Below are 20,923 nucleotides of genomic sequence, written 5' to 3' on the forward strand. Positions count from 1 at the left end.
CAGTCATCATAACCTCACTCCGTAGGGTGAAAGAAGGTCACAGCTAAATGTTGAAAGAAACTTAAATGTATCATCTGTTTAAACGTTCATTTTAAACTCAAGCCAAAAACGAGGTGCAAACTAAAGTCTCCCCTTTTGGAAAACATTTTCTTTTGACACAAAAACTTTAAAGATTATTAGTAGATATAGTATCAAGAAACTGTTGTTGTTGTACAGTTTACTCTGCGACAAAAGCCCGCCCATCTGTGGAAAAAGCCAATCATCATCTTGTGAGGTATTTTCCAGCATTTGTGCATGCGAAGTAGCTCAAGCAACCTGACTGTTTAATTTAAGCCATGGAAACAGAATTTGGTCATAGAAATATGTTGTATGAATGTAACCTTAGCCAGCAAATTAAAGGGGCAGTTCACACAAAAATAAACAATTCGGTCATCATCATTTCAAACCTGTATGACTATTTTCCGCTATCGTTCAGTTACCAACATTTCTTAAATATCTGTCTTCCCCCATTCAAATACATAGGACTTCTTTGACTGAAATAGGTGCCATGAGTTGTTGCAAATACGGCCGCCTAGTGGGATGACTTCCCATAAAGGGACTTACATGCTACACTAAAGATCAACAGATGTCATGTAATTTTCCAGTACCCATTTTGATTTTCACAAATTGCAATACAAGTTCTACCAAGACAAGAGAATGTCAATATTCATAAGACTGTGAATGTTTGGCCATGACTACATTTGAAGAAAGATAAGATGAATAACGTGCAAAATTATGTCAAATGTAAACTACAGGTCCAATATAAAAGAGGGTTTAAACTTACAAGGATCTCACAAAGTGAATAGAGTTTAAATGGCTTAGGCTTTTGATGCACAAGTCAGGAAAGGTTATGCAGAATCAGGTTCTGAGAACAATAGGTCTTTAAAGAGCAGTAAAATCCAATATCCTATCTTTGAGAATTCAACCATTCGAACAGAATTCAACCATTCGTCTCTAAACTCGAATGTCAAACCTGGTTTCTCTTTATACGTTTCCCTGCATTGAAAGTGTTAATTCAGCATCATCTTGTTTTACACAGACTAATAAATGGAAACTAATTTGGACATGATAATAAAAAGCATAAGGTCTGGCTTGACCATTTCCCTCTGGAATGGTCCAAAGTGTTCTGCTTTTTATGTGCTATTTCTTCTTCATATTTTTTCATATTATTATGCATGGCTGCTGTAAAGAACAAACCAAAGCAATGTGAGATAGAGGCCAAGCAGAATTTTTTTCTTTCTCATTTAATTTAAAGGGAGAATTTACCTTGGTGACTGTACAAAAACACAAACTACTTAATGTGTACTTTATTAATATTGCATGAGAGTAAATAGATATCTAATGACAAAAGACAAATATTTAGATATTCAAAGAGATTACATATAGTGACCCTTCCTAGTAAAAACAAATGAGAGGTTTGAATATTGTGTACATGTGTAAATTTGTTTTAGGGACTACCAAATAGGAAATTGACAGCATGCATATATACACACTGTATATATTGTCTTATAGCTTAGTAAAACATATTTGCATATTCATCACCCTTAATCCACACATTTTCTATTAAATAAATCTTGTCAACGCATTTGTTTAAAATATTTGATATGTTCTCTGACCTTTTCGTGCACTAACAGGATCTGTCACCACACCTTGTTCCAGGACAGAATCATCACATCTAATCTACCCAAAATAGACTTAATCATCTGTTGCCATTATAAAATCATGACATGAACACAAAACCAATGTTTGATTTTGTTCAATATGCAGTGCAACAAAGTCTATATTGAACAATCATTGAGCATACTGATTGATGGGCAATACGCATTATTCTGGAGTACTGTACTGAGGTCAGCTTTTGAATGTTGCAGTAATGTTTTGTGCGGGAGGTCAGGGTCCGAATGATTGGGGGTTAAAAAAGGGTCTTAAACAAGAGAGCATTTGGATCTTGTTGCAGGCAGCCTCAGAGCTTATTTTATGAGAGAAGCCAGTGGCTGTCATCATGGCTCTATGATCTGGGTTTGATCTGAGCGAGCAAGAGCCCATCTAAAGTCTCCTTCCCTCAATTATTCAGCCTGGTTATGCATGCCTTATGGCAGGCATCTCAAGAAGAGACATCATGAGTTCAGATCTGCAGAGGACATCAGTTCAACAGAAATATTGCGTTAGAGAGGAGGGCAACAGGGCCTGTGGACAATGCATTGATCTCCATAAGGGCTGCTTATTTGACGTTAATGTCTAATGTAGAGTTCACAAAAGAAATTAGAGAAAGAAAGACATTATTGGAGATGATAAACTTAATTGATAGACTATTAGTTGTCAGAGGCAATTGTCCTTGTCGTCCTGCAGGGTAACTCAACGTCTCACGTTTGTCTTTTTCCAAATAACATTCTCAATAGATTATAGTATATAGTTTATATATAACATAAATATAATCCAATGTTATAATAGTTTAATAATACTATAAAACAATTTCTGTAATTAAAATCAAAGAAAACATCAGCATAAACATTTGAAAAGCAGAAACTAAATGAAAATTTGAAATGTTACAGAAAAGACAGGAATATCACATGTGAAACGTGTGCTTTTGAAACATTTTTGTGAGATCACATGTAAATGAATAAATTAGGGCTGTCAAATGATTAATCGTGATTAATCGCATACAGAATAATAGTTTGTGCTTAAATAATACATGTCTGTGCACTGGGCATATTCATTTGTTATAAAAACATACGCATACGTACATTTAAGAAAAAATAGTAAATGTTTATATTTAATTATAAATATAAACAAATACATGTAAATATTTCCTAAAAACATATATAAACATTTCTGTGTATGTTTTTGTGTTTATTAATATTATTAATTATGTAAACATAAACTTTTATTCTGTATGTGATGAATCGCGATTAATTGTTTGACAGTCCTTTAATATACATTTAAATGGAAATATATAAAAAAATAGGACTATAAAAAAATTCTAGTGTTTTCACAAAGTGAAATGAAAAGATTAATAAAAGTACAGTGTGAACAGATATTTATAAAAAAAATATTGAAAAGTAATATACTAGCTTCGTATTAGTAAGACATCAACTCATGTTCTGTATAACTTTTATTATCTGTTGTCAGTTTATAATGGTGGTGGTGGGTTATAAGGGGGCGTGGTCAGGTTTCAGCGCTTAACCACTGATAAAATCACACATTAAAATTAAGCAGAGAGAGAAAACCAGAGGCAGATAAAGCGAGTGGTGCCATGCACTGGCAAGTTGTCAGGCGGTGCCCTCATTTCAAGCTCTGACAGATAAAGACTTCCTCTGATGGATTCTCTATGTCAATCACAACAGCTCCAAAGAGGCTTTCATGATACGGTCAAATTGTCTTCAGGGTCATCTGTAATGCCTCTTACTGAAGAGCTCTCCACTTATTGCTAGTTTAGAGGAACGCGTTCTTCCGCATGCAAGGCGCGGGATACACCACCCTCCACACATCCCCCCACACTGACTTCACACCTTATCAACACTTTCTGAAGGCCAGAAGGACACTAACTCTCTCAGTCTATGGAAATGACCGGCTCTGGCATTTGAATGTCAGTGTGATATAAGCAGCATTGGATGATGGATATAAAAACCAATAGCCTTGGAGAGAGGAGATGGGGGATGGGTGTCCCTGGCAATTTGTCTTCTAATGCAAAATGTGTGGATGATGATAAATGAAAGGGCGACCGGTATTAACGCAGAGGTCAGAAAAGTGAAAAGAAGATCAATTTGGGGGCTGTTGTATCCCTATCCATTGAGGTGGTGTCTCGGGTGACATTTAATACGAATATCACATTCGCTCATTAAAGCGAACTTGCAAAAAGAGAATTTTCTCTTTCCCGTTGCATCCTGGGACTTTACTGAGAATGATTATTTGGCTGTGAAAGACGGAAGAGAATGTGAACACAAAATTGTGCCTAGTTTCTGAAAAGCTTTCTGTACTTAATGAAATTTGCTTGACAGTTTTAAAGGGATAGTTCACCCATAATGAAAATTCGCCATCATGTAATAACTAACCGTGGTGAAGAAAATATATTGGTAAACAAACAGCATTGTCCCCAATTAACTTCCATTGTATAAACACAAAACCACTGAGAAATTTCTCATATCTTCTTTTTTGGTACACAAAAGAAAGTGTGATTTACAGGCTTTGAACAAATTACATTACAAAAATGATATTCGAGTGAACTGTCCCTTCAAGTCAACCAGCTTTATTTTATTTTATAAATGGCTTAAACAATGTTTTTAATATAAACACGCCAGATCACTGTGGTTGGAAAGTGATAAAATAACCTCTACATGGCACAGTAGTTTTGTAACATTCCTCTCTATATTATCAGCCAATATCTTATGTCGTAATGTCCACATGAGCCATATTCTTTTCCCACAATGCTCCTAGACGGCCTGTCTGAGCTGTGTGTGTTTTACTGTGTGTACTAAAGTGAAGGAAAAATGACACGTGCAACTTTTTCTCCCCACTCCATCTCGCTCTCTTTATTGTGAATGGTTTCCTTATCTCTAAAATTGCAATGTCTGTTCTTTCAGCATGTTTCAATTCAGATCCAAATGAAAGAAACTCGGGTAAACAAAGTAGACAGATTACAACATAAAAACAGTTATTAGCATTGAATAGAGTGAATTACATTCACTGAGAACTCATGGAGCACTATAGATATAAATGCAACAATTGCACATTCTCAACTGTCATTCGGATGATCAAATAGGATACGGATAAAAGATGATCAGATGACTCAAAACAAGTAGAAGCAAGCACTGCCAATTTAAACATCAATAAAGATCATTTTTACTTTTCATAATGTGTACAAAAAAACATGTAATCACTTGTAAAAGCAAACAGTCCTTCAAGAAAAAATAAGACATCTAGTCTCGCTGGCCACGAATTGTTCTTCATAGGGGAATACAATGTATATTAAGGGGATAGTTCACCCCAAAATGAAAATTCTGTCATAAACTACTCACCCCTAAGTTGGTCCAAACCTGTATACATTTATTTTTTCGGTTGTACACAAAGATATTTCCAAGAATGTTAGCAACTGACAGTTCTGTGGCATCATTGACTAGGAAAGACTAAAATATTAGTCAAACAGTTTGCTTTCCTAAATTGCTCAAAATATATTGTGTGTTCAACAGAGCAAACGCTACAATAACTTTTAAGAAGTTTTGGAACAGCTTAAGGGTGACTAAATTCAGACAGAAATTTCATTTTTGGGTAAACTGTGCCTTTAAGATATTGTCTGCCTGGGACTATTTGGGATTTCACTACAGTTGAATATCACATAACAGTGAGGTAGATTTGCATTCGGGAAAAATAGAAAAGATGCTAACAGATGGGTAACAATATATAAAGACAAGGTTTAATGGGAATACAGACAACTAGTGATTTCTGTGTTCAGTAACAAACACAGTGTTTACTCTATTTAATCATAGAAACAAAAGGCTAAGCTCACACTTTATAACATTCAAGTAACAAAATCAATAGCCAGTTAGCACAGGGTTGTTTGGATTGGATCTTCTGGAAAGCATCTGACTTGAATGATCGAGTTCAGTCGTTTGATGAACATCTAAACAAAGATGTTTATCATAAACTTCTTCGAGAACATTCAAAATCCACCAGGGACCAATTTAAGAGACCAACTATTTACCGGTTAAAAACACACCCATCGAACGCAAAGCTACGTGAGCTACTAGGGTGTGATATTACTCATAACTTTTTTCTTGTTATATACTGTCTTGATACAGCAGTGTGCATACTCCCCAGAACAGATGAAGTGCCCAAACATGATCTTTCAAATGCAGACGATCCAATTAAAATAAGCCCCTTTCATACATGCAATAAATTTCCTTTTCCGGTAAATGTACCAACTTCAATTTACACATGAAAAAGATTTCCCCATTTTATTACCATTCACACATCAGTACCAGATGCCAGTAATTGTGGAATGCAATCTGTAATGTTTTGCCATTTATCGTTTGATGGTGTAAATGTAATTTACCGGTAATCTTACTGGTAACTTCTTATTGCTTAAAATCGACAGGACTGACTAAAAACGTGTTGAGCAAACAAGGTAATAAAAAAGAAAACCTGCGGTTGTATGTGTGAAAGGGCCATTGAAACTTTGTTTCTTAGCACTTCTTATATTATTGCCTCCTGATGAATCATTTCACGGCTTTGCTAAGTAGCTTTGGATAAAAGCGTCTTCTAAATGCCAGAATGTGAAAATACCAGATGAATGTGAAATTGCTCACATGAATTTGCAAACCACATCTCTACATTTAAAACTGTGCATTGTAAGAAACTAAATGCCACATATGAAAGTAGTTCACATTTGACCTTCGTTCCCCCCCCCAAAAAAAAAAAATCATATTACACAATTCATAATGCCCGAGCGCTGGTCCCAGTGTTTATAGACTGGTAAGAAATATTAAAAAAACAAATCAAATATTAAAAAACATGATACACTCCATTTGAAGTAATCAGTTTGGATAATGGAATAGTGATCGATTAAAAAGAGAAAACGGGTCAACACAGAATCCAAGTTACTGTGAGAAGAACCGCCAGCATAGGCGTGACGTGTTTGAGAGACGGAGCAGAACCAGATTTCATACGGCAGTGGTCTTTGTTTTGGCCAATGCAGGCTGCATATGCCATGACGTGAGGAATGTAATGCTGTTCCTGGACTCCATGAAGAAGATGAGCCATGGGGCCTTTTGAGAAAATGGCTACGTCTTCACCTCCATGAGTCTCACTGCGCAATGGAACAGCGGACTGCGCCTGATAGTTACTTTGCGCTAAGGGTAGAAGAAAGTCAATACTAGGATATATTCTGCTGTATCATATAGATTTAATTCACAAGTCAAAACAGTGACAGGTAGTAAATTGAATGCGCCTCATTCTAATACAGTATGCCCGTACAGTATGCTATACCCTCCCCAAAGTATAAACATTTTAAAAAGCAAAAACCAAACCAACAGTGGTTAACCGAAATCCAAGCATTCCAAGTAGCTCGAATGAAAGTCCGGAGGCAGAAAGCACGATAAGCGAAGCGACAAGCCGTCAATTACTTACTGTAGTCCACTGTTGAGACATTTTCTCTTACGCCATTAGCCACCTTGAACCCAGGACCATTTCCATACAGAATAGATGTAAAGGGCTTCTGGTCAACATCGCTTACCATAGGCGCTAATCCTGCAAAAAAGTCATTTAAAGCTCTGAGTCTGGACCATATACCCACAATTAAGCCTCAAGACTTCATTACCTACCGAAGATTGAGTTCCCTCGTTGCGTGTATCCTCCGAAACTGAAGACGTGAGAGTGGTCGGCCGTGACTACGGTCATCGTGTCATAAAGGCTGGTGAGAAGACCAGCTCGAGTGATGGCTCGGTCCATCTCCACAGCTTCATACAGGGCCTGCTTTGCTTTTCCCTCGTGGTGTCCGTGGTCAATTCGTCCACCTGTTAGAGGACCACACGGTCAGTTGTCACGCATGTGGCAAATGAAGATTAAATCTTGATTTATGCAACATTCATACCTTCCACAAGCAAGAAGAACCCTTGCTCATTTTTCTTGAGGATCTTGATGGCTATATCCACCATCTCGGTGAGCGAAGGGTCGGTTTCGTCGTTTCTCTCAAGTTCGTAGGACATATCCGCCGGCTCAAACAAACCTGCAGTACAGTTTCAACATGACAGATTCAAATACAAGTAAAACAAAACATCTGAAGACGGCAATTTGACCAGCATGCTTATAAAACCCACCTAACAGATAATCCACATTATTTGGGTTGAGAGAAAGGAGTTTCTTCTTGTTCCAAACATATTCTCCTTTCTGATTAAAGAAATAAAGAGAAGAGACCCTTTTATTTCTTCATTTTTTGTTAACAACAGAAACATTGCTTTGTTATGATTTATCTGAAACCAAGTAACGCGGTCTCAAAACAAGTACACATTTTCTTTCTTTGTCATCAACTGCGCAGTTGTAAAGTATGCTGGAGGCATTGGATCAGATTCAGTGAGGTCAAGAAACAAGGCATCATATCATCAAAGCGAAAATATACTACCAGAGGCAGGCAAACACAGAGAGGAAATGAAAAAAGTGATTTGTCAGCACAGGCGTAATATTGAAGCGTTTGTGTGGAGTGAAACTGAATGTGACATTGTAAGCGAGAAGATGGAACGCTTTCATCCTTCACCTTATCCTTCACTCTGTCAGTCCATTCTTCCACAAGGTTTCTGCCGTCTTTGCGTGTACCGTTGTGTTTCTTCTCAGCCGGGTACTCCATATCTGGTGTGTTTTTGGGATACATGCTTTTCCGTCCACCTCCCATAATCACCTGCCAAACCAAATCAGGAGGTGTTTCAAATTAGAAATATTTAGTTAATACCGTACGGCACACTTTCATTTGGAAGGTTGCACTTGGCAAAAAAAACCAACAACCTTTAATGAGAGTAACAACTTACGTTTATGTCTGGGATGTTTTCGAAAAGTTGTCTGGCGATATCTTTGCAGCCGCTCTCCACTGCCTCAGGTGGCATGTCCCCATCTGAATACCAGTCACGATCTACACAGTGGGCATACGCTGCGCTGGGTGTGGCGTGATTCACGCGCGTTGTTGTTACAATTCCCACTGATTTACCTGAGGGAAACACATGAAAGTACAAGTAAAAACTGTTAATTGTTCCTGTCGGTACATAATCATGTTACATTTTGTAAAACTTTCCTAAGAAAATAAATTGATGGAAATTAATAAAGTACATAAGATAAGATTTGTGGATCTGGATCAGGACTCGATCATCCTTACTTGGTTGCGGAAGGACACGATGACCCGGGGGAATATTGCAAAACTTGTCATAAAATTTAATGTTTTGAATGTTTTTGCCAAATCTAATGTTATTTATCTATCGTCACAAAATAAAAGAACTTTAAGAATTTGTATTAACACATATAAAAAAATTGCAACACATTTTTATCAGAGACATGAATATATTTCATGTATATGTATTTTTTACTAGCTATTTTTTTATTTTAAAATCATTTTATTTTATTTTTATTTCAAATCTAAAACTATTTTGTATAATTAGAATAATTTTAATTTTTTTACTATAAAATAGTATCAAATGTATTCAATGTATTAAATAATACATGCTAATGTAAATATTATTTAATGAATTCATGTCAATTTAGTTATTTTTATTTATTACTAAAATAAAATAAATACAAATGAATAAATAAATTAAAAAAATCTGTCTGCCAATGTTACACTAGACAAGAAGTCTGCACACCTTATAATGTAAAGTCTTTTAGACTGGTCAAGATCATGTACTTGTATAGTACAGTGTTTTAATGTATTCTCAGTACAAGTACCCATCTAAGACCGTTTTCCCAGGACAGCACTCTGACAATGACTGGACCTTTTGGTCTTTTAAAAACTTAAAGCTGGTATCATAAAAGGTTTATGGACGTCAAGTCGTCAATCCTTCCAGACCTGTTACAAATTCCACTTGACTGCATTCATTCACCTCTACTTTAGCTGATAACCTCCATCTTCTAAAACGCACCATTTGTTTCTATTTTCTATACGAGAATATAATATGAGGAAGCTGTTCGCCTGTTCCACTCATCATTCAAACTGTCACTCAATTTATTCCTGTTCTTCAGATAAGGCTGTGTTTCTCTACTTTTCTCCATACTTTATCCGCTAAACATGTTTATTTTTTCACTGGGTCACCTTTGTTTCTCTGATGCAAAAACAAGTTAATAAATTCTTAGTGGAAAAAAGTTTGCCCAGAGACAAATATCCCTTCTATATTCTAATTGCCATTGACCGAAGCAGAAAGTCGAGGAAAAGATGAGATATACACCCGTCGCGTGTGAGGATGTCAGCTCACCTGCATCTTTGGCCCATTTGAGGATAGAGGTGACTTCGTTCCCCCGAGTGGTGTTACACTGGGATCTCACAGATGCTGCGCTCACTCCAACCGTGCCCTCATTGGCCTTGACGCCGCACATGAACGCCGTGGCGGTGCCTGCACTGTCTGGTACTTGAGCGTTGGTGTTATAGGTCTAAAAAAAAAAGTGTTATTAAAATGACTTCCTCAATTATGCAGCATCATGTTATTCTAAACCTGTATGACTTTTGTTCTACTGGAGAACTCAAAAGAAGATATTTTGAAGAATGTTTGTAACCAAACAACATTGATCCTCATTGTATGGACACAAAACCACAGAGACATTTCTCAAAATATCTTCTTTTAAGTTCCACAGAAGAAAGAGTCATAAACAGGTTTTGAACGACGTAAGGATAAATAAATGACGAAAGAATTGTTATTTTTGGGTGAACTATCCCTTTACTGTGGCAAGTTTACCTAAAACCTGATTCATGTTGTCTCAGCAAAAAAAGCATCAGATGTGGTTCACTACTGACGTTTAGCATGGGGTCATAATGCTTATTTAATTTATGACCAGGAAAGGTGTAAACATTATAATCACGATCATCTAATGTCTACAAACTACAAGATAATAATTGACTATCTTTCAGGTAATAATTTTTATAATGACTCACACATCAGTGAAGTGTTTAACTAGATGACAATCGTGACCCCAGAACTGTGGTTGCTAGAGGAATTAAACTATGTTTTGAATCGGTTCCTGTGGCTCTGGGCAGACTGTTGTGCGGATGCATGGATTTTGGACACAAAAGAAAGGCATGATGGGATTACAGCATGCGGGATGTACCTTAGAGAGGGCAACATAGGGAAATTTATCCATCTCCAGTTGAGATTCCTCACCGCTCTGGCCATTCATTTGACCCTTTAAAATCCGTGCTGCTGTCACTGTTGGAACACCCATTCCTACAGTACACGAAACAGAGAGTGGCTTGTTTAAGACGTATTTCATCAAAATGATGTTTTACTTAAATGTATTGAGTCATAGTCTGCATGTACCCCCAAACATCAGGTCTTAAAAGTCCAGTGTATGAAATGTAGCGGTGTATAGGTGTTCTATTGGAGGACCTATTGCCACTTCTTGGCCACCATTGACTACCACTAGGAAAAATTGCAATGGTCAAAAGGAAACATTGCAGAGAAACGTTGTAACACAGTTCCAAGTATGGAAGGAAGGAGGCGGGAACCGGCGAAAATTTAACAACTTCTAATAAAATAAACAAACCACAAAACCAAAGTAAAATGCGGCAGCTAACTCACGCTCGACTGCGGGCCACAAAAACATAATAAAACATAACATAAAATCCAGGCCTGGCTCGTTCTCGTCATACACTCCTGTCGCTCTTCATTTTATGCTTCCGATCTCCTCCGTGAGAGATGCGAGACCGGAAAAACGCGCAGCTGACACTCATTATCACTCGCGTCATTCCCACGTCTCTTTCTCCGCCTTGCTCGTTACAAACGCAAATGCGGTGATTCTTAGTCAGAAATGATGAAAAAGTTTAGATGCTCTGACAAAACTTAAATTTAGGTTTTATTGAAGGACAAGACAAGTATGAAAATTGGTAAACGACAGCATGAAACCAAGCAAAATGAAAAGAGACCTTGTAAAAATAAGCATTAATTGACAGTCACGTGAAAAATAACCTGAAAATTTGATTGATTATTCAAGTAAAAATGTCATTAAAATATTTTAAATTACTCCTTTTTAACCATTTAATTTAATTTAATTATTACATATAACATATATGAACGTGGGGAGGCCCAAGGAAAAAAGGTAGGGAACCACTGGTCTAAACTGCCCCAAACTGTTTGTGTTACTACATTCTTCAAAATATCTTCTTTTGTGTACAACACAGCAAAGAAATGTACAAAACAAATCATACTATGGTAGTCAATGGTTGCCAAGAACTGTTTGGTTACAAGCATTCTTCCAAATATCTGTCTCGGTGTTCATCAGAACAACATTTATATAGATTTGGAACAACTTGTTTCTTTAACGTAGTGTCTGTGCTGAAACCAGAAATATTTTGTTAAAGACCCGCACAGAACATGCCAAGACTACCATCACCAAGAAACAAGATGAGATTCTTAGCAACATTCTTGTTGAGCTCTTGGAGGGTCAAGGCATTTTTCAGCGTACGCTGGGCCCATTCTTTCCAGAAAGCAGGATTCTTCTCTTGCTCTACAAGGCGTAGGAAAAAATAATTACACTTATGTTCACATGTTATGACACAAAGGGAGCAAAGACGCTCCTGGTAACCAAGATAATGATGACCTTAGAGTGAAGGTCTCCATTTAGGGATTATGAACATGTTATCTTTGCCGTTATTACTGGGACAACAATCGTGCATAACAAAACAACGATGTTCAGTGAAATAGTCACTACAACTTAATATTGTTAAACCTCATAATCTCCTTCAACTCACCAGATACGAAGGTTCAATCTTCTTATAAAAGCTAACATAGATTTCAAATGAGTTTATTTCTATTCACCTGGTCAAAAAAGAGGGTTAGCTTTTTAGTGCCCTGAGATGTTTGGTTTTTTATTTATGATGCATATCATTTTAATGTATATAAAACCAATCTTGGTCATGAAACTGAAAAAACTCTCAGGTCTCCATGCAGAAGTATGTAATCCATTGAAATAGTAAGCTTCTCAATGCATGTACAAACAGCATAAACTGACCTGGAAACCCCAAACCTTCCCACAACAGGCATCCAAAGATAAGTAGTACTGCCACCTTCATTGTATTGTTCATCTGCTGGTAAACTCTCACGTTCCAGGGTAGTCAGACGGTTCTAAAATCTGCCATGAGAAAAGATAGGAAAAGCTGTATTTTCTTTATTATAGTTAAAAGTTTCATCTGTAACTTATTTCATGCAAAATAACCATTTCTCTAACACTATTTTGCAGACATAAATAATGTGTTTGATGATACCAATCATAAAGTGCCATCTATTCAGACATAACCTTCCCTACACATCATTCTCTTCCAAGGCTTTATATTTGACAGTAAGAGCTTCAGAAGGTGTAACGGTCATTCAGAAATTTCTGTATGAAGCTTGGAACATAATTGCCATTATTGTTCCCCCTTCCAAATGGCCTTTGAAGGCACCGTGCATGCCATTTGGAATGTGCCAATAATCGTATCTCCCTATGCAAAAGCAGCTAGAATTGTACATTTCTAAAATTTCATTTAAACCATTTGTAGTCACATTTGCACTTAAATTCAGCCAGCTAACTACAAGTTTACACCTGTAAACGTGGTACGACTTCATTAGTATTGAACCACAGTCTTTCTACTCTTTGGTCAAGGTCACTTTAATGGGATTGAGTGCCAATGCACACGGTGCTTTAATAGGCATGACAAAGCTGATTAACAGGACACTTCTGTTCAGAGGCACAGACCGCACGGTTTCGCACACACGACTCCTATGCTTGCTTCACATTATTTAAATGTATTTTAGTCATTGTGCAGTCAGCAAAGCATTAAAGTCCTTTATTATTCCATTCATACATTGCAGCCTTGAGGACCAGTGTTGGGTGTAACTAGTTACTAAATAATTAGTTACTTTTATTTAATTACTTATCCCTTGAAAAGTAAAGTAAGGCCTTACTCTTATGTTTTTTTCTGTAATATATAAGTACTTGAATAAGTGTTCTTTCAGTGTTTCTGTCACTGTTGTTAAATTCCAGCGCGACGGCAAAACAGAAGTTCTTCTTCTTCTTGATTGTTGCAAGACGGATGTCATGAAACACTGCTTTGCGAGAAGGTGGAAGTTTAGGGAGGTCATTGTGAAAAGGGCCTATAACACTATTGAATATGTAATTAGTAACTAGTTATTAATTACTTTTTCAGAGTAATTTACCCAACACTGTTGAGGACATAATATTTGCATTTTCAAAACAAGATAAGGGACACTATGCTGGTCATGTAATGCAATTAAATATTTATATCTGATTAAATGCTGTATGAATGCGTGTTAAGTGTTTTGTCACGTCTTGTACTTCCCACGCAGTTTTGAAGTGTGTCTACTCGCAGAAACGAAAACGACAAATGAGATCTCTTTAATATGACGGTTTTTCCTACACCTCAAGTGGTTTCCGAGATACAGATTTACAAACTGTACCAAAGTCTGGAATCAAAACTCATTCCTTTTAATATGAACACAAACATTTATCCAATTCTACCCTGTGAACTACCAGAGATATGCAATCCAGATTAATTTTACACTATGGAATCTTATCATGTCACCCATTTATAGCTACATAAACCATAATTTAAATGAGTTCTCATTGCAGTTAAAAATGTCCACTTGTATAAATTTCCCACAAATGAATTTCCCAATTTACATTGCAAAGATACAGTATTTGTATTGCACTTTTTTAATCTAATCTAATCTAATATGCCCATTCTAAGAGTTCTGATGTGATTATGAGACTTTTACCGTGACTTGAGGCCTAGCCGAAATCTCTGTCAAAAATGCAATGGGGCTCCGACAGGCAGTTTTCTTGAAGCTATTCTACAGGTAAAGAAACACAGCAGTGCCAAAACACAAAGGAAAAGCAAACCGGTGGAGAAAGCCGTCAACAATACCCAAACCCCTTCCCGATTCATGGCATCAGAACACAACTCCAAGTTTCAGAGAAGGAACTTTGTTGTTGTCTGAGACACACTGGACCCGAGTGAGACCTATTCCCCTGGCAGGATGTACATGCTCAAACAGATTACGATTAAGATTATTAATGAAAATCTTTGTTCACGCCCCCCTAAAAAGAGATGGACGTTGCATTTATCTTGAAATGTGTTTTATTCTATGTTAAAACATTTTCTCATGTTCCAATTTAATTAGCAGAGATAACTATAACTATATTAATTGTTTGAAAATAATCATTATATTTTGCATTTCACACATATTACCTTTTACAAAAGAAACAGGGTGAATTCAGACTGATTGGCACTTTTTGCTTATTCTCAACATCAAAAAACGACTCAATTAACCTGAATTCACCCTTTTTGAAATGAATAAAAAGCAATTGTTTTTGAAGGATGTGGGGCTGCATCCTGTTTTTCCACAAAAAATCTTTTGTTTCCTGTAAGTGTGCTTTTGTAGATGCAATTCTACATTTCTAATAAACGAGAAAATTAGATCTTAACTCATATACTGTGACTGAAAGTTGTTAGTATAACGTGTTGACCATATTATATAGGTTTATATTTCATGGGTTTGCATTATGTTAAGGATGCAGCATGTGTTTGGCCACTACAATACAAAAAGGTAAATGATTCTATTAGGACTAAGTCGTTTTTCTGAGCAACAAAACCATTTCAGAAAGATTTTGAACGTCACATTCTTGAGTCCACAAAACCTGATGCTACTCTAAGCATTATAATTCTGCTGTTGTTACATCGAACTATGTTACTTTACTATTGTTGCATACAAATCAGTTGGTCATATGATAACAAAAGTCTCACAAACACTGTATGTCTGGGAAGCACTTAGCAAGTTGTAAAAAGCAAACTTCATCTCCCTGTACTTGCAGTGTTTCCTGCTGTCATTTTCTTGAGGTTTCAGTTTTTTCTTTTCTTTTTTTGCTCACAGATTAACTTTAAATGTCTGTGTGGTGTGTTGTGTCTGAAGGATTGACAAAAAAAGCTAAAAGAAGGTATAATTTTAAGATAAATGGCATTAAAACACATTGGATTTGGCGAACAGAGAGAGAGATAGAGAGAGAGAGAGAGAGAGAGAGAGAGAGAGAGAGAGTGTGTTTCAGTCAAACTCTTTCATTACACAAAACATTATTATTAAACCGTATCTGTATTGGTTATATTAGCATCATATAGATAATATATGTGATATCACCACACACATCATGTGCTCATGCATCTTGTTTCCAAATACAAATCATATTTATTACATCATGACATCATAATACTTCATACTGATTGTGTATTTATCCAACTGCTTTTTTTAATAAATGTGTATTGGATTATGTATAGTATGCCTGAATGATACATGACCTGACATACTCTAGCCCTCTCTTGCTTTCTGTCATCATAAATAATTTATATTTATCATCTCTATTATTGTCTGCCGACTGTATGTGTATATAGACAATGTTCTCCTTTGATATTCCTTGCAAAAAACAACTATGGACAAAAACTATACAAGTTCATGGCAGCCACAAATGACTATGTTTATCATGATAAACGTGGTTAAGGAATCTCAGTATCTATTAATAAATACAATGCCACTATATCAGTTCGGTCTATAATGTTACATATGTATCTGAAAGAGGAGTCTGTGCGCTCAATACTTTTCTCATTGTTGTGAATGTGTGTTCCCTGACTCGAACTCATGACCTTCACGTTGCAAGCACAATGCTCTAACTACTGAAATATATGAACGCATGTACCTGTATATACATATATTTCCAATCACACATCTAGTCTTTTAAATCACACATGGTTTTAAATCAGACAAAAAAGACAGGTAAGGAAAAGCATCAACATCCTTCCCATGTAAATGCATTTCTCTGTGTTTGCTTCATGACTATGAAGTTGGTCGCGTGCGTCCCGTTATCCAGATGAAAACCGGAGAACACAGCGAAACATGTGCAACTTGTTGGACTGCAGTGACCTTAAAGCGCAAATGTGATATGGTCACGCACAACTCTTCAACTAGCTATTAAAACTCTAGTCACATTACGGTGTGTATCAACAGAAGCACTCTTGGAGCCCCTCTATTCAGAGCTCCCCCAGATACATACACTAGAAGTGAGAATAATGCACACTTACCCCTGTGTGTAGCCCTGCACCTCGGCGATTCCAGTAACACAAGAGTGAGATTCGTGTTTTCCTCTCGTTGGGCTTTTATAACGGACGCTATATCATGAGCCAGCCCATATGAGAGAGAGTGAGGAGCAAGAGACCCCCGGCTTATAGTCGGTCCACTATTATTAATGCTGTTATGTGAGGCGAGAGCTCCTCCTGTTGATAGGAGTCGTATGAGTCCCATCCCATTGACTCACACACAACTTTGTGGGGGAAAACATATTGTAGATAAAGTATTTGCTTTAAACCTTATTTATATTGTTTTTATATATTTTTAATAATATTTCTGCTGCAAACGGAATGTTTCTTTTTCAAGTGCTAATGACGCAGAATTCAAACCGAATTGGGAACAAATAAGAACAACAAATCAGATAAATAATAACACAACGTGCAGTTTATTTAAATAGATAAATAAATAAAACACAGTCAAGCAAACATACAATTTTACATGTGTGACCCTTGATCACAAAACCAGTCTTAAGTAGCACGTGGACATTTTTAGTAAAAAATACATTGTATGGGTCAAAATTATACATTTTTCTCTATTCCAAAAATCAATAGGATATTAAGTTACAATTATGTTCCAAGAAGATATTTAGTAAATTTCAAACCTTAAATATATAAAACTTTATTTGTGTGAGTGGATGGCCTCCGACAGCGCCTCTGAACAACTTCAAAGGCAATTTTCTTTTTCAAGTGCTTATGACGCAGAATTCAAACCGAATTAGGAACAAATAAGAACAACAAATCAGATAAATAATAACTCAAGAAGGTCAATTTATTTATTAAATAAATAAATAAAACACAGTCAAGCAAACATACAATTTTACATGTGTGACCCTTGATCACAAAACCAGTCTCAAGTAGCACGTGGACATTTTTAGTAAATCAGGGGTGCCGCCAGAAATTCTGGGCCCTATGGAAACCAAAATTTCTGGGCCCCCTACAAAGAGGGAAAATAAAAAGGGGGTCTGCTCTTCTGGGCCCTAAATTAGCCTGGGCCCTTAGAATCGTCCTAACCTTCCACCCCTTTACGGCGCACATGCAAATACATTGTATGGGTCAAAATTATACATTTTTCTCTATTCCAAAAATCATCAGGATATTAAGTAACAATTACACTCTAAAAAATGCTGGGTTATTTGTTTAACCCAACAGCTGGGTTGAGCCTGTTGGGTCATTTTGTTGGGTTATTTTCTCAGTGTTGGGTCATTTTTTGAGTAACCCAAACGCTGGGTTAGCAGTCGGGTCCAATTGAGTGACAGTTGAGAGAGTAAACCCCTCCCACTCCTCTACGCATCAGACAAACTTTACCTTCGCGGGCATTTTGATCCACCTCATCTCGGAAAGTTGTTATTCGGAGAAGAAAAGGTATGTTTTACGAGTTTTTAATGTATAAAACTATTACTGTACAAAAAAAAAATGCAAAAGTATGCAAAATTCGGCTGTTCGCATTAGGTTTGAAAAGTAACGTTACAATCTAGCTTCGTTAGCTTTGTATAGCTAGTCTGTAACGTTATGCCCACGTTGTTCTAACTTACAGCTTTTTAATCATTTAAACTTCCTTTTTGGTGAACATTTCCTCTGAAATGTGTGACTTGTGTGAGGAATTTAGTTCAGTAACTTACGCAACTTGATATTAGTTTAAGGTTGACACGAGAGAGCGTCGTGTCAAAAGCAAACATCCAGCAATTTTTTTATTTTAAATACCGCTAATGTTCGGTGAGGGAACTTAGTTTAAATAGTCTTTTAGACGAGAATGTAGTTGTTAAGAACACAAATACGTGATTTATATATAAACATAACGCCTCTTTGAGATTTTGTTAAGACGCTGTCGGAGGTGTGAGCTTCAGGCTGTCAGCGGTCGTGGCTCCGTGGCATCTCGGCCATTGCCTCGGGAGTAGCCGCTCTTATAACGTTAGTGGTTAACAATGCGATATAATTAATTTTGGGTATATGAAACGAACAATTGTTGCTCTTTTTAGATTTCTACTTATTCCCGAGTGTGTCGAATTAGTTAAGAGTTGTGTTAACGTTTATAATATTATTTTTTAAGACTGTATTTCAGTTTCTGTACTATATCCCACTCATCTTTTTCCCCCACTGACAGGTTGCAGAATAACAGCTAATATTAATGGATCATTCTATTCAAGAGAAAGTCAACTGGAACTTGGATATTTTCATGACAGGCTTAAAGGTAAACATTATTTAGGTAAAATGTTAATGTACTTCTTTATATGTTTATTATAATCCATTGTGCTCTGGGTAGGCCAGTTTCCTTACATTCTTCTCTTGTCTCTTTTTCTCTTTATAGATGAACAAATTGATAAAGAAACCCTCCTGCTGAACATCCACTTCCAAAAGTGCACGCCACACTGTTGTCTACAACTCCCAGGAAAAGAATCCTCTTTAGTAAGACTGCTCCGTGGATATGTCAGGTTAAGCAGTGCTGAAACCGAAAGAACTAACGCTCTTTAAAATGTTTTGTGAGTTTATATGAAGAGGAAAGTTACGGTGTCCCTTTTTCATATCCATAACGCTTGTTTATTTCTTTTTTTATAGAAAACTTGTGCATAGACTGATATTTTATCATATAAATGCGGTTCTATCAACAAGGGTTTAGTAAAATACTTTTTATAGTGTTTTTATGTCGCATCCATAACGCTGGAATTGCCCTAAAGCATTTTACTCGTGCCACTTTGTTAACTGTATATGAATTTTTGAAGTGTTAAGTTGTCTAACTATTTATATTTACTTGTGCCACTTTAATAACCTTGTTAAATGTATATGTTAAAATCTAAACTAATGTAATTTATTGAAGTTAATTTTCCTTAAATATGTATAAACATACATTTCATCAAAGTGTTTTATATGCCATTTTATTGTTCATTGAGCATAACATATTGCATGTTTTTATGAATTCCTTTTGTTTTGCATTTTGATCCTTAATAAAACTTTTGATTCTTACTGATGCCTCGAGTATTTCTCTGTGATTTTGTTATTATTATTTTTAAACATTTCGGGTTTGTTTAAAACCAGCAATGTAATTTTTAAGCAAAAGTTGATTGAAATAAAACAACCCAGCATGTTGGGTCAAAGATATAACCCAACTGGCTGGGTTAAAATAACCCAACGCTGGGTTTGTCCATATTTGACCCAGCGTTGGGTTACCAAAATAACCCAAATTGGGTTGTTTTAACCCAGCCTTTTTTTAGAGTGTATGTTCCAAGAAGATATTTAGTAAATTTCAAACCTTAAATATATAAAACTTTATTTGTGTGAGTGGATGGCCTCCGACAGCGCCTCTGAACGACTTCAAAGGTAATTTTCTCAAGATTTTGATTTTTTCGCACTCTCAGATTCCAGAGATATAAATCAGATATTGTCATATCCTAACAACTCATCCATCCATAGAGCGCTTTATTCTTCATATTTCGGATTATGTAAAAAGCTCAATTTAAAATTGACCCATAAGACTGGTTTTGTTGTCCAGGGTCACATGTATGCAACAGATTCTTACAATGTATTACAAGATTTTCCCTTTCTAACAAAGTCACATAAAGTGACAAACAATTGTGCAAACATGCCTCGATTGATAAGTGCCTCCAAAATAATAGCATACAAGTGTTCCAGGTTTACGTGCTTCTTGCGTACGTACATTCAGTAATGTTTTCACTTATCCAAACCATTTATACTATCTCTCACTTCAAACAAATTTACATAAAGAATTGCAGACCAGATTGCCGCAAGGTGTCACTAAAACCAAACAATCCACTTTATGTTCCATCAGAAACAATCCGCCGTTTTGCTAGTCGGCCATTGACCTGCTGGGGGCATTGACATCTAATTTGAAATTGTGAGAAGTAGCCTAACGAAATGTTGAAAATAAGGTTGACAACTGTCCCGTACCGGCCGGGACATCCCGTGTATGCCTGCCTGATGTGTCCCGTACGTGACTTCCCATGTCCCGTTTGACTGCTCCTCTGATCTATGACCACTAGTTAAAGCAGCAGTAGCACGTAAAGTGATGACGACACTTGAGAAATACAT

The 20,923-nt window shown here is 36.5% G+C and overlaps 1 protein-coding gene and 1 long non-coding RNA gene across 2 annotated transcripts; one reads left to right on the forward strand and one right to left on the reverse strand.

Annotated features, from left to right (window-relative positions):
• Positions 1-4,543: 4,543 nt before the first annotated feature.
• alpl (alkaline phosphatase, biomineralization associated) lies at positions 4,544-16,979 on the reverse strand. Its single transcript, XM_056735365.1, has 12 exons — positions 16,838-16,979; positions 12,724-12,843; positions 12,100-12,219; positions 10,825-10,940; positions 9,978-10,152; positions 8,550-8,725; positions 8,282-8,422; positions 7,848-7,917; positions 7,622-7,756; positions 7,353-7,544; positions 7,159-7,278; positions 4,544-6,881 (listed from the first exon to the last, which is right to left on the reverse strand). The coding sequence occupies exons 2-12, from the start codon at positions 12,794-12,796 to the stop codon at positions 6,613-6,615; spliced, it is 1,587 nt and encodes a 528-aa protein (XP_056591343.1). The 5' UTR covers positions 12,797-12,843; positions 16,838-16,979; the 3' UTR covers positions 4,544-6,612.
• Positions 16,980-17,947: 968 nt separating this feature from the next.
• LOC130410474 (uncharacterized) lies at positions 17,948-19,840 on the forward strand. The gene is made up of 3 exons (XR_008905016.1): positions 17,948-18,244; positions 18,984-19,070; positions 19,188-19,840. It is a non-coding gene; the product is annotated as an uncharacterized LOC130410474 (long non-coding RNA).
• Positions 19,841-20,923: the final 1,083 nt, after the last annotated feature.

Source organism: Triplophysa dalaica, chromosome 21 (assembly GCF_015846415.1).
Source record: "Triplophysa dalaica isolate WHDGS20190420 chromosome 21, ASM1584641v1, whole genome shotgun sequence".
In the NCBI taxonomy this organism is placed as follows: Eukaryota; Metazoa; Chordata; class Actinopteri; order Cypriniformes; family Nemacheilidae; genus Triplophysa; species Triplophysa dalaica.